At 36.7% G+C, this 14,051-nt stretch overlaps 1 protein-coding gene across 6 annotated transcripts in view; it reads left to right on the forward strand.

The window, feature by feature from the left end:
• Positions 1-13,833, forward strand: part of NAP1L1 (nucleosome assembly protein 1 like 1) — a 29,792-nt gene extending 15,959 nt beyond the window's left edge. For 3 of the 6 annotated variants that reach the window (XM_071766546.1, XM_071766541.1, XM_071766587.1), the window contains exons 4-15: positions 988-1,090; positions 3,107-3,248; positions 3,726-3,806; positions 4,066-4,194; positions 4,664-4,735; positions 5,364-5,503; positions 8,309-8,454; positions 8,538-8,557; positions 9,730-9,852; positions 10,848-10,880; positions 11,299-11,349; positions 13,110-13,833. In XM_071766546.1, coding sequence (XP_071622647.1) covers positions 988-1,090; positions 3,107-3,248; positions 3,726-3,806; positions 4,066-4,194; positions 4,664-4,735; positions 5,364-5,503; positions 8,309-8,454; positions 8,538-8,557; positions 9,730-9,852; positions 10,848-10,880; positions 11,299-11,349; positions 13,110-13,145 — 1,076 coding nt within the window. In that variant the 3' untranslated portion in view covers positions 13,146-13,833. Of the gene's footprint in view, positions 1-987; positions 1,091-3,106; positions 3,249-3,725; positions 3,807-4,065; positions 4,195-4,663; positions 4,736-5,363; positions 5,504-8,308; positions 8,455-8,537; positions 8,558-9,729; positions 9,853-10,847; positions 10,881-11,298; positions 11,410-13,109 lie in introns of all 6 variants that reach the window. The other 3 variants (XM_071766567.1, XM_071766557.1, XM_071766576.1) reach the window with 3 other exon arrangements.
• The last annotated feature ends 218 nt before the right edge of the window (positions 13,834-14,051 follow it).

Here is a 14,051-nt window from a genome sequence, read left to right on the forward strand (position 1 = left end):
ATAGTGGAAGAGAATAGTCACATGTGGTTACTGTAGTCAAGGACATAGAAATAGGAAATTGTATGCTATTTCCAAAAGCTTTGTATATTAATGAGGATTTAAAAGCTTCACTCTCATTTGAAGTTGGCTGAAGAATGATATAGAAACCTAATATTAATTAAAAGGAATATAAAGTAGTTGTCTGCCTATCTGTAGATTTTCAGGGTAAGAGGATAAGGGAGCAAAACAGCATGATAAAAAATGATCATAAATTCTTATTAAAAATTATGGTGTCAGCAGGTTGAGTCAGATTTTGAGGAGAAGTAAAAAGGTTGATACTAATACAGCTAGTGAGAACACAGGCTAGAAATTTGTTGGTTTTTGGGTTTTTTATAAAAGTTCTTCTATTTTGTTTGAAACAGGTTTCCCATTTAGACAAAATGCAGCGGGGTAAATGATTGACTTCAAGGATCTAGAACTGATACTTTATGTCAGACTAGTCTAATGAATAATTTTTTTCTTTTGCAGGAAAATTTAGGTAAACATAGATTTTTAAAGCAGTTTTAATTCCAGGTCTGAAGGGGTCTTGTTTCTTTCCATCTAATGTAAAATGGAATGAAAATCCCAATTTGAGTTTTTATTCACTTATCAAAAAGTGTGAGTTCTTCTGCCTGGTTTTTCTTTAATTAATTAAGAATAAAACATGTCAAGGTAAGCCTGATGCTTTTAGGGGCATTGTATAAAACATTCCCTTTTAAAAAAAGAGCTCAGCTTGCTTGAATAGTGACTGCTTAAGTCCAGGTGGTGCTTCCATGTTCACTTTAGAATGGATTTGATCTATGCTTCCAAAATGGAGAAGTTTTGATATATTTGCCAGTGTTTTGCTTTACAAGAGTGTGTGTATATAGTAAACTTACTGCTCTTTTGTAGTGTTAAGGCAATTTATTTTTTTCAAGATTAGTCAAAAAGATGCACTTTGCACTTATGTAATTTTCTTTTTAAATTTAGCTCGACAGTTGACTGTGCAGATGATGCAAAATCCTCAGATACTTGCAGCCCTTCAGGAAAGACTTGATGGTCTGGTAGGAACATCTACAGGGTATATCGAAAGGTATAGTATTTGTTCAGTATAAGCAGAGTGGTATAAATGGTTCTTTTGGTTTCTGAACAGTATTATCTGTAAGATGAATAGTCATAAATCACTGCATTGCCCATATAACAGAAAGACTAATATAGTCTCTGAAGTGCATTGCAGAAGTGAGGAGGTTTCATTTGGGCTTTCATGAAGAAGAGTTCTAAAATATTTACAGTTTCTAATGTTGTCCCCTGCAGTTACAATATGGTACACTTTTAAAAGATACTTTCCTGCTGTTTGGAATGTCATTTGTAGCTTTGCCTTAATCATGAAGTATGGACAAATTGTTGGAGACCTGATGTCTCTAGTATAGTCATTTCTTGGTTAGTGTAACCAGGAGTTAATAAAATCAGGATGTTGTATCAGCACTTAATGTGGTTTCCATGTTCTCAAAGCCATCACTTGCTAAAATTTTCTTTGCTTAACAGGTAGAATTTTCTAGTTCTCTTATGTAATTTCTGACTATGTATGGACATTTCGCTACATCTGCAGGAACTGTAAAGCATACATCTGCCTTGCTGTGATAGGGACCTACATTGCTTTTGTCTTGAACTGGGGCAGCTGCTAAGTAATAGGCATTGCCTGTGATGCTACTTCTGCTTATACCACTCTCCTGTTATAAATGGAAGAAAAGCCCATTTAACTATCAGCCTTCCCTAATAAATACTGGCCCAAGAAGGAGCATGGAGTTAAAAAAGAGTACGCAGGTGCTTTCTCTTCAAGGCACTGCACACACTACAAGCTTTCTACACCAAATATTTTTCTTCTGTTTCTCAATAGGTGTTAATTAACCTCTACTAATCTTTCAGGAACCAAAGTGGTAACGGTGATTTACATGGCATCCTTCTAGTCAGCTGATTTCTAAGATACTATACCATCAATTCCAAGTACTGTTGTGCATTCTCTTATCACAAAAGTATTGCAACTTTGCCATTGTTACCAAATGCTTCCTAACTTGCACTACAAATATAGCTGGAAAAATGTATGCAACTTGTCTGTACTCTATCAACATATGCATTCTGACTTAGCCATGCTTTACAGGTGCCTCTTGGGCCTCTTCCCAGTTATTACTTTGAACTTATTTATCTACAGAGCAATATTGTATTGAGATTGACATTGAGATGGCACAGAATCAGTAACTGGGGATCTTAAAAGCTTTATATGTATGGGCTGCTAAGGAATAAGATGCATAAGCTGGTAGGAAACCGAACACGTTCCAGGAAACACCCACTATCATTATAAACACTATTTTAAGAAAAAAGTTTCATGAAAGAGATGGCTTTTCCAAAGTAAATCCAAAATGGAGAAGCCGACCAAGAAGTGTGAACTGAACTGCACAAGTACAACAGCAAGTATTGCTCTGAATACAACCCACTACCAGATGTTACAATTACAGAATAATACAACCTTCCACAAGCAGATGAGGGAAATTTTACTCTACAAAATAAGTTTCATTAAAATTATCGTAGCCAGGCACAGGTGAAGAGGCAAGTTTTTGGCCATGTGCCAGGCAATTAGCAGATTCTAAATCTGAGCAGACAGATGTTTCCTGGAACCTGCTTAGTTTCCTACCAGCTTATGCATCTTATTCCTTAGCAGCCCATACATATAAAGCTTTGAAGATCCCCAGTTCCTGTTTCTGTGCCAATCCAGCTAGTGATTAGACATTTCTTGATTCTGCTCAATTGTATGAATTTATGCTGCTTATTAATAATGTAAAACTCCCTTTTAATATGAAGCTTTATTGCACAAGTTTGTCTCATGTTTGATCCAGGGGATGAAGTACTCTGGGTCTTATTCAGATTAAGCCAACTTGTGCTAAGTTTCAGTGTGTGTGGTACAATGGGTCATAGTTGATTTGTTGAGCTTTCTAAAGCTTGGAGTGTAAAGTCTGGTTTGATGCAATGTGGTTATTAAGAGGTCTGATTAAGGAGAGGTCATCATGTCCTTAGGATGCAGTATCAGTAACAGTTTTGTCATTGAATTTTTCAGCTTGCCTAAAGTTGTTAAAAGACGTGTGAATGCTCTCAAGAACCTTCAAGTTCAGTGTGCAAAGATAGAAGCAAAGTTCTATGAGGAAGTTCATGAGCTGGAAAGAAAATATGCTGCTCTCTATCAGCCATTATTTGACAAGGTATTTTGATGCTAACATGATTTGTACTTAAAAGCTTTAGCTAAAGCACTTGGGAATATAAACTGAAAGCTTATTCATGTTCTTAATTATTTTGGTCTAGCATGTGCCAATTCAATTCAACTGACACCATTTTACCTTCCAGTGAATATCAATGAAGATGAAGGGGGAGAAAGGTTATGTCTGCTCCCACTTCAATTCAGTATACCAGGCCTCATCATGTTAACTGAGTAGATGTCAGATGGTACCTACCTGACATTTTGGAATTCTGGCGCTTATTTTAGTGTGTTGAAAAAGCTCAGAACTGCTGTGTCACCTCCTGGCACCTCTTCTGGTACCCTAGGGCCAGAAGAATAAAGTTTTCGTAAATAGTCAATTTGTTACTAATTATGTAGCTTCAGGTTTAAGATTTTATTTGTTAGGGTGTTGCTGGTTGCAGGAAATGTGAAATGTGAAAATATTCCTGATTTCATCTTCCAGCGAAGTGAAATCATCAATGCAATTTATGAACCTACAGAGGAAGAATGTGAATGGAAAGCAGATGTTGAAGAAGAAATCTCAGTGAGTATCACAGTTGTTTCTCATCAATATCTCAAGCTTTAGCACTAAGCAAGATGCAGTGCAGTAACTACAGTTTAAAAAAAAAAAGAATATATAATTATTACTTACAGAAATGGTAATGATTTTAATGATCGCTTAAAGGGGGTGTGTATGAAATTCAATCTATACTGTTTATTCATGCTTATCAACATAAAAGTTTACAGAACCTTGTTGCTGCACTTCTAAAATGAAGAAAAACTAACATTTTTATTCTATTAAGGAGGAAATGAATGAGAAAGCCAAGCTTGAAGAGGAAAAAAAAGATGAAGAAAAAGAAGACCCAAAAGGAATTCCTGAATTTTGGCTGACAGTATTCAAGAATGTGGACTTGCTCAGTGATATGGTTCAGGTAGGTGGTGGTCCGGGGTTGTTTAAAGTTGTGTTAATATGTATGCTAAGTGCCTTTAGGAAAGCAGTAGAAAACGGTATATTATCTGATGTGTCTGAGAGCGAAACTGAAACAAATACTTGGGTATCATCTCTGGTACTGTATTCAACATGAAGGCACAGAGTTCTCTGAAATACCTTTTTATTGTGTTATTTCTTGAACTTATTTTACCTTACCAATAGATTTTCTGTGCTTATAGGAGTGTGTGTCTGAGATTTTAGATACAGCTACAAACTACTAGGTGGTAAGTTGTGTACTGCAGTGGAAAGTATACAACCATTGTTGCCATCTGCTGGTCGTGTTCACGAAAATGTTGCGGTGCTATAACAAGGTTCTTCTATGTCGAACTCATTCTAAATATGTCTTTTTATCTCTGCAGGGTATTAAATCTGTGTACAATTCAGTGTAACAAAAACTGTTTTCTTTACAGGAACATGATGAACCTATCCTGAAACACTTAAAAGATATAAAAGTGAAATTTTCAGAAGCTGGACAGCCTATGGTTAGTTTAACCTATTTAATAAGATTACTTTTGTCTGTATATTAGTAGTGTGGTCTTTGATAGACAATTGTCTTATGGCAGTCATGAGAAATATATAGCTGCTGCTTCTGAAAAACAGTTCGAGGACTAGTACTAGTCTTGCAGTGTCAAATGAACAAATTAATACTTTATTTAACCTTCCAATTTTGATGATTTACTAACTTGGCCTTAATACCTGATGACTTAGTTTTGCCTTTAAATTCTCATACATTTGGGTTAGTTTTTCTAATAACTGCTATAAATGGATATAATTTCCTTGTCAAAAACCAGATAACTTCCTAAGTTTTAATATTTTAATTTTAGCAGTTATTTCTGTATGTTAGCACCAGGAAAGCTATACACTGGGAGATCTTGTATCACCACTGCAAACAGTTTATTAAGTAATAGGCAGACAATCAACATGGTAAACAAACATTTGAAAAGTTATTGTACAACCTGGGCAACAAATTCCAGAATAAGTTAGGTGTGTGCACCATTTCTCTATTGATAGAGATGGGTATGTTCCATTTTGGTTTGGAATTTTAGGTACTTAGAAGTTAAAGATACGTATTGCTACATTGCTAAAATTATCACTGCAATTCTTTTTAAGAGTTTCACCTTAGAATTTCATTTTGAGCCAAATGACTACTTCACAAATGAAGTGTTGACAAAGACGTATAAAATGAGGTCAGAGCCAGATGATTCTGATCCCTTCTCCTTTGATGGGCCGGAAATCATGGGTTGTACAGGGTAAGTGCTAATAAATAACTTTTTAAGGCAGTGTAAGAGTTTCTTCCTTAGCATTCATTATCCAGCTGTAGACAAAGCATTTTGGGAAGGTGCTGGAAAAGTTACTGCTACCTAGTAAGTTGTAAACAGAAGGGCTTGATTTGAGGTTGGTTTTTTTTTTATATATTCAACTGGAGTTACTGAAATATGTAATAAGACCCTATATTTTCAAATAGAATGGGTTGAGTTGGAAGGAGCCTTTAAAGATCATCTAAACCAATCCATCTGCAGTGAGCAGGGACCTCTTCTACTAGACTAGGTTGCTCAGAACACTACCCAACTGGACCTGAAACGTTTCCAGGCACAGGGCATTTACAGCCTCTATGGGCAGCATATTCCAGTGTTTCACCACCCTCATTGTAAAAAATGTTTTCCCTATATCTAGTCTAAATCTGCCTTCTTTCAGTTTAAAATCATTACCCCTTGTCCTGTCACGACAGGCCTTGTTAAAATATGTCCCCATCTTTCTTACAAGTCCTAAGTACTGAAAGGGCACAATAAGGTCTCCCTCCTCAGAGCTTTCTCTTCAGGCGAAACAGCCTCAGCTGTCCCAGCCTTTCTGATCCTTTTTATGTCACTCCTCTGAACATGCTCAGCAAGTCTGTGTCTTTATGGACTGTGAGGACTCCAGAGCTGGATGTGATAGCCAATTGTCCATCACACCAGAGCAGAGCAGAGGGGTAGAATTGCCTCCCTTGACCTGCTGGCCATGCTTCTTTTGATGCAGCCCAGGATACAGTTGGCTTTCTGGGCTGTTACTGCATGTTGCCAGCTTGTGGCTTCTCATCCACCAGTACCCCCAGGTGCTTCTTTGCAGTGCTGCTCTCAATTCCTCCATCCCTCAGCCTGTATTTATACTGAGTATTAGCCTGATTCACGTGCAGGACCTTGCATTTGGAATCCTTATCCACCAAATATCCATCCAGGAAATCTGTGTCTCCAGTTTATGTGGATTATCTATGAAAACAGGCAAAAAGGTTGTTGAGTACCTCAGCTGCCTTCTTGTCTCTTATTATGAGTTGTATTCATTGTGGGAGTATATTCTCCTTGATCTTCTGTTTCTGATTGACATCCCTGTAGAAGCTCTTCTTCTACAGTATTGTTTGAATTCCTTGCTAAGTTCAACATCACCTGTGCTTTGGCCTGCCTGACACCATTCCTCCACAACTGGGCAGTGTCTCAAAACTCTTCCTAGGATATCTTTTCCTGCTTCTAGTGTCTGTGCAGTTCCTTGCCCTTCAGTTTAACCAGCAGGTCTTGACTCAACTATGCCAGTCTTTTGCCTTCTTTTCCTCATGTCTTACACATGATCATTGAGAGCTCTTGCCCTCTATGGAAAGTGTCCTTGAGGCATATCTAGTATATATATATGTTATATATGCACATAAATTTTAAAAGATCTAATTACTATTTATTTGTCTTAAGTACTGTTCTGCAATCACTAAAGCTGAATTTTTAGATGGATGGTGTTACTGTTCTGTACACCTTGGCAGCTTCTTTCAAAATATGTTAGATCAATTCTTTTAATCCTTTTGTATTTCTGACATGCAGCATTTTGGGAAGTCTGTTACAGTTCCACTTTTTGTATAAAGTGGTTGTCCACTTTGTTTTAGAATTGTTGACTATTTGCCTTTGAGTGTGTTTCAGTTGATCTGTTTGGGAAAGGAAGAACAGCCATCTGTTAACTCCAGATTCCTCATTAATTTAAAGATCTATTGTACTTCTTTCTCTGTGATGTCTTCTATTCTAAATTGGCTGTATGACTACCTAATACTTATGTGTGACTTTTCTTGCGTACAAAAAGGTGAGAGAAACTTGGCTTGTATATTATTAGCCTTATGGGTACATCAGGATTCTTTGCATCATGATCTTTTCAGTTGCATTCATGTTTCTCTTGTTCTGAGTGATAACTAACACGTCTTATCACTGTGTAGTCAGGGTTATTTTTACCTATACAGTACCGTGTAGTTACTGACTTCTGTTTACCATTGTATGTCCCAGTCACTTAATGGGACATATATTGGGAAATGTAAGATTTAGCCTTAAGTGCTTGAATAGTTTTGATAAAACTGTTTTGTTTTCTCCAGGTTGGACTAGTTTTGAAAAGCATAAGTCCTGGCAGAGATCACTGTAAAATGACTCCCTGCTTTTGTGACAGTCATTTATTCCTACTCTGTGTGTTAACTAAGACAGCCTTTTCTTATCCCAAAACAATTTGCCTCCTTTGAGTCTTCAAAGGAATCGAATGACAAACTTCAGCACATGTGAACAGGTGGTCTTACTGATGTTAGTTCTTCATTTACATGTCCCTAGAAATTTTTAGGAATGTCGGACAAGCCTGTGGGCAGATTTTGCAGGGTAGAGTTAAAAAGCCATTATTTTAAAGGCTTATTCATTACAACGATAGGTGTGGTAAACTTGGGCATATTACTAGTATGACTGAATATGACAACTTCATAATGGATAGGTAGCACTAAAGGTTACATATAGCCATCCTTTTATAGGAAACTAGGTAAAAGTTGGTAGCAGATGAAAATCAGTATTTCTGAGAGAGTGGGAAAGGAAAAACTTTCGGATGAAAAAAAACTTCAATCCTAAAATAAGCCTGTTACTTTTGTGCTCAGAAGTATAAACCAGTGAAAAGATATCACTGAATAAATGCTACCTTAATATTTTATATTTACTGTGTCCCTTTCAGTTGTGATATTCTTGGTAGGTACCTGTGATAAGCTACAGCTGTTGTTTTTTTTTTCTTTTCCTCTCCAGTTGCCAAATAGACTGGAAAAAAGGAAAAAATGTTACCTTAAAAACCATTAAGAAGAAACAGAAACATAAGGGTCGTGGAACAGTTAGAACAGTGACAAAAACTGTTTCCAATGATTCTTTCTTCAATTTCTTTAGTCCTCCTGAAGGTAAACTAAGCATTAGTTTATCTACATTAACTTTTAAGTGTAGTGTGTACTTTCACTCACTTGTTTCTTCTCTTTTTCAACAGTTCCTGAAAGTGGAGACCTGGTAAGTTGTCTTATACAAAATAACAAGGTGGTGAGGAAACTCCAGTAGAGAAAGCATGCCTCTGTATACCAAGTTTTTGTTGAAATTGTTTGGGAATTTCTTAAACAGCTTCAGCTTTAACTGTTTCTGTCTAAAACTGGGAATACTTGTGATGAATAATATGTAATTGAGTATTCTTTATTAGAAGGAGTATTTGTTGAGTTCAATGGTAGAGTTCAATTTATGAAACTTCAGCAACCTATGAAAGTTACCTTCAGTCTCTGTTCTGGCATTGTTTGGATTATATTCTCTAATGACTGCATGTGACTGATTTGTGTTTTATGCTGTTAGAAAATTCCCAAGCTCTTAACTCTTGGATGAAGTAACGAAACAGGAATAGGAAACTGCAAGAGCCCACTCTTCTCTGTGCTCACTAGTAGAAAACTCTGTGGCAATAAGCCATGTTTTTATAAGGAGGAAAACTGCCATAAGCACATCAGAGTGGTGAATACATTATGCAGCTTAAGTGAGAAATCAAACCTCCAGAAGCATGCTGTTAGAACTCCAGTTGGCATCTATACCAAAAATCATATGTTCGTAACAGTAAATTAAAAAAAAAAAAATCAAGCTTTTTGAATTGAACTTCATAGGTGACAGCAGGACACTTGGTGTGTAAACAAAAGGAACGAAAACCTGGGATTGGATAGAAGAGCATTTTTAGGTGTTCAGGTGCTTCGCAGCAGCTTGTTTAATGGGAGTCATGGAGGTGATGTACTGTAGGAATCAGAAGTAGATTATAAAATATTTAATTAGGCTCATCTGGCTAGTGTTCAGTTAAGAGGGTTGTGCATACAGACTGAATGTACGTGGGATGTAACCTCTATAGGGAGGTACTAACAGTTTTTCTGCTTACAACAAAAGCAAAGTGGGAGGTGGGGGAAGAATAAAACTTAAACTCTAGAATTTTGTCTAATTAAGCTTTCTGAAGAAACAGCCCCCCACTGCATAATGCAGGTAGGCTTTTAAAGTGTCACACTTGACTCCACAGCTTCAATACTATAAAGCATGTCCTGAACCAAAAAGGTCAGCATGTGGGTTTTGAATAAATGATGACATCAAAAACTGCAACTTGTGCTTTTGTGCAAAGAGTAGCTGTCAGCTTATGTTTCAGAAAATGGTGTTGTTTCATGCAGGATGATGATGCTGAAGCAATCCTTGCTGCAGATTTTGAAATAGGGCATTTCTTGCGTGAGCGTATAGTCCCCCGGTCAGTATTGTACTTCACAGGAGAAGCTATTGAAGATGATGACGATGATGTAAGTATAATGTTCTTTTGAAATGCCAAAAACTTTGAAATAATGTTGCTTTTGAAGACTTAGGGTAATTTGTAATTTTTATAATGTTGGTAGCCTTAGAATGGGATGCATCAGCATTGCTTTCAGATGAACTTCCTTCTTAGAGTGTTCAGTGAGGAGCAGCATGAAAGTAATTGATGTTTGAAGTAGTGACTTCAGAGTTTTTATGGCAACAGTAGTAGTAGAAGCTAAATGCTTAGACTATGTCAGAGCTGAATATTGTGTATAGGGCATTCCTGGGGTGTGTCATACCAAGTACTTGGGTAGGAGAGCTTCCACAGGACAAGTTAGTCTATTTATCTACCTGCTCAGCCTATTACTTGAAGCACAAGTGACACCAGGCTACTGAGTTCCTTCGGATTCAAGCCTGTTCCTTTCAGGAGGGCACTCTTCTTAAAAAGCTATAGAAAAGCATGTTCAAAGCATGCCAAGATACTCAAAGCAAGCTCTGAAAAGCTTGTGTTAAGTGCTTTAAAGGAGCTGAGCTTGAAAAGCAAACCATCCTAGAACTTGATGTGGGTAAAATATTTTCTTTCCCATACATACAGGGATGGCTTGAGAGTTTGATTTGGCTAAGTCTTCCTGCCTTAAAAGTTAATTCTTAGATTGTAAAATGGTAGCCTGTAGTCCAAAACCCTGGCCTCAAGGAGATGGATGAGAAAAGTGACCTTAAGCTCCAAGACACCCTACTGGGCAGAAGTGTTACCAGCCTAATAAGCCCTTCCAGTGTTGCATGTAAGAAAATTAAGGTGTAGAGTTGTCTCTGCCAGAGAGAGCATAGCTAAGAGGCTGAACATAATTCATGCTGTTGCATAAATAATTTTTAAATCTGTCTCGTAGAGGAAGTTCTCTTAAAGCACAATAGAGTGGCATGTACTTGAATTAATTGGCTGGACTTCTGAGCCATTTATGGCTACATTTTTCACATGATTAAAACCATTTCTTTTCTTTCCTAGTATGATGAAGAAGGTGAAGAGGCAGATGATGAGGTAAGTTGGCAGATGGCCTTGACTGGTTTCCTTTTGGTAATTTGCTATGTGGAGTAAGAGTTCCTTTAGTTTTTGAATGCTCTGGACAGTTAAGTATAACTTAGGAAGGGAAGATACAACACATAGTTTTGTGACTCTAGGGTGAATATTAAAAAAAAAAAAAAAAAAAAAAAAGGAACATAGCAAACCAATCAATAAAACCTAAACAAAGGCAACAGTGAAGTTTGTTACAATGCAAGTTGAAACCGATGTCAAAAGATGCTAAGCTTTATGGAGAATAAACTAATACAGTATGCGTAACTTCAAGTGGTAATTAGTGTATTTAAGAGTAGATTTTAATCTTATTTTTCTTGAAAATGGGTCAGCATGCTAAATGTGGAAAAATACAGAAATATAAACAAGTGGTTTTTTCTTTCAGGAGGGGGAAGAAGAAGCAGATGAAGAAAATGATCCTGATTATGACCCAAAAGTAAGGAAGTAAAAAGAATGTTTGAAGTTTGTGTATGCGTACACACACGTAAAATTTTATGTAAGTTAAATCCTGATATTTAGTTCAAGTATTAGATTAATAGTTTCTATGGTGAGTATGTTTTGACTGACACTATTGCAATCACAGTTCTGACAGATTAATATAATTAGAGCAACTTTTTAAAAGTTCTTTCTCTAAGAATCATTTTGTAAAAGTAGCTTCTGACTAGGAGCTCTGAAATTAATCAGGCTTTGGTTTTCTATAAGTTTGTCTTGCAGCAAGTTGCTTGTAATGATGAAAATGTTCTATAATGGTCGTTAGAGCATGCAGAGAACCACATAATCCAGGTGTAGTTTTTGGAAACTTGTCAGAAGCTGACTCCTGCGCAGATTTTCTTTTTCAGGGGAGATAATAGCAAGTCTTTCATTGTTTTGAGATAGCAGTCAAGGTTCAGCATGTATCTGCAGCCAAGTACGAAAATGTGAAACAGCCAAGAGCAGCTGGCAGCTTTCTTATTCCATGGGAAGAGCAAATGACTAATCAGGTGCAGTTTGCTGGAAAAGTGATTATAAACCACTCAGTGCATAACTTTTCCCTAGATAAAGGAAAAGTACATTTTGCCACATGAAAACATCTTGGTGGTAGGTGAAAGCTGCTGTCATGAAAATGAAGTCTTTGTGAAGTAGAAATGTCTGCAAAATATACTTCCAATTTTGAGGCAGCATATGGTTCAGGAGGAAGGGTTTGAACTACAAAGTACTATTGAAAGAAACATACAGTCTTAACACTGTACCTAGGAAGGGTACAGTGTTTTGCAGGGTGCAAAAATGTTGTTCAAAATTTATGGCCTGTTGCTGATGTTTCATCTGTTATGCTGTTTTCAAATTGCTTCCTATTCAAGAAAATTCTGAAATAAAAGTGAAACAGCCTCAGGATGGGCTTCCCATTTCCACCCTTTCAGTTTGGTTTTCTAGGCTAAAAAGAACTGAGAAAGGGCAAGACTGTATGCATGATTTCAGAGAAAAAAAGAAAGGGACTAGAAATAGTAGTTTTACTATAGTGTATTGACATAGCACTAGATAGTTATAAGCTGATCAGACTGAAAGCCAGCTGAATTTATTAAAGCACTGTGACCCTAGAATATCTGTCCAGACAAGGTAGAGGACTAAAACTGGCAACTGAACTCTGTTCCCAAAAATCCTTTTCCTTAAATTCCTGTATTACTGAGAAATATTGTTGGCTGTCTTTCAATATAACAAAAGTAATTTTCACATAAGAATTTTCTAATCTTCTAACTGGAATTTATTGAAAAAGATCTCTCCAGAGCATTATGAATGTACCATGATTTGGTGATTCCATGCACTGCCCTACATGGCTTCTGAAGTAAGGCCACGTCCTTGTTACTGACCAAAGGAAGGTTCTTTTGTTTCAAACTGTTTATAAGTCCTGGGTGCTTTTTTGAGCCAGGTTGGTTGTTACTGCACCTAGATTTTTCCTGTCTTAGGGTCTTTCAGAGTACCCTGCCACACTTAGTTTTCAAGAGCTTTTTGGTTTGTGTTTTGGGTTATATGCCCATACAATAACAAAGCCAAAATGCTTTCTGGGTGTTGCTGTGTCCCAAGATAGCACTATTACTAATACCAGGCAATTAATTTAGTGGAAAAGACAAAAGAAGGGAACAGTAGAAAGTATGCTGAATGATATTAATAGTTCTTTTAAACACTGATATCTCTAAACAAATTTCCTTTTTTTCTCAACAGAAGGATCAAAACCCAGCAGAATGCAAGCAACAGTGAAGCAGTGTGTGTGTGGCCTTGAGGATTACCTGCACTGTAATAGCCTAAACCACAACTATTAGTTACTTACAGCCTTATGTTTTGTATCTTGGTAGGATTATGTAACCAATTTGTTAAAAAAAAGAAGAAATTCAAACACATAAGAACCAGTTTAAAATGTAGGTTCAATCTGCCTAGCATTTTAACAGTGTAATTTTCTGCCAATATGTAGAATGCAGTAAATCCCCTAAAGCATGAATGTTAATTCATTGCTACATAGTTTTGTTCTTGTGAAGTCTTTGTCACGTAGCTATTAGACTGCAGCTGTGAAGATTATCAGAACCGTTAACTGAGACCAATATTTGTTTAGAGAACTTTCCTGAAGAACCAACCAAAGTATTTTTCAGCCTAGTAGTCTGAACGGGTTTAAGTCTGCTTGCACTAGCTGTGCCTTCATTACTTTGTTATAGAAATGGCAGTGACTTGTACTAACTAGGAGATGATGATGCATTTTGAATTTGACTACTTGAGGAGACTAATATAACTTGTTTAATGTTCAACAAGACCACGTTAAGTATTCAAAACTGTCAGCTTGTTTATGCGATGGGTTTTATATTTTATGTGAGAGTGATCTACAGAAGAAACCTAGTCATCATATTAAGGTTATTGTTTACCACTGGGGTGTGAATAAAACCTAGTATTTTCAGAAGCTAGTCTTGTTTTATTATGATGTGTGTATCTGCATGTGTAAACTGGCAAGGCTTATCTTTCATGCTGCAGTTGAAAACCAAACACAATATTATGGAAAGTTTGATCCACTTGCAGTTTAATTCTTGTGAATCTGAGCTAGATTTTTCAGTGATTAAGACTGCCATTTTGGAGAAAACAAGTTTTTAGAAGTGAGGCTAGATCTGATAAAGGACTTCA

This window comes from Heliangelus exortis, chromosome 1 (assembly GCF_036169615.1).
Source record: "Heliangelus exortis chromosome 1, bHelExo1.hap1, whole genome shotgun sequence".
Lineage (NCBI taxonomy): Eukaryota > Metazoa > Chordata > Aves > Apodiformes > Trochilidae > Heliangelus > Heliangelus exortis.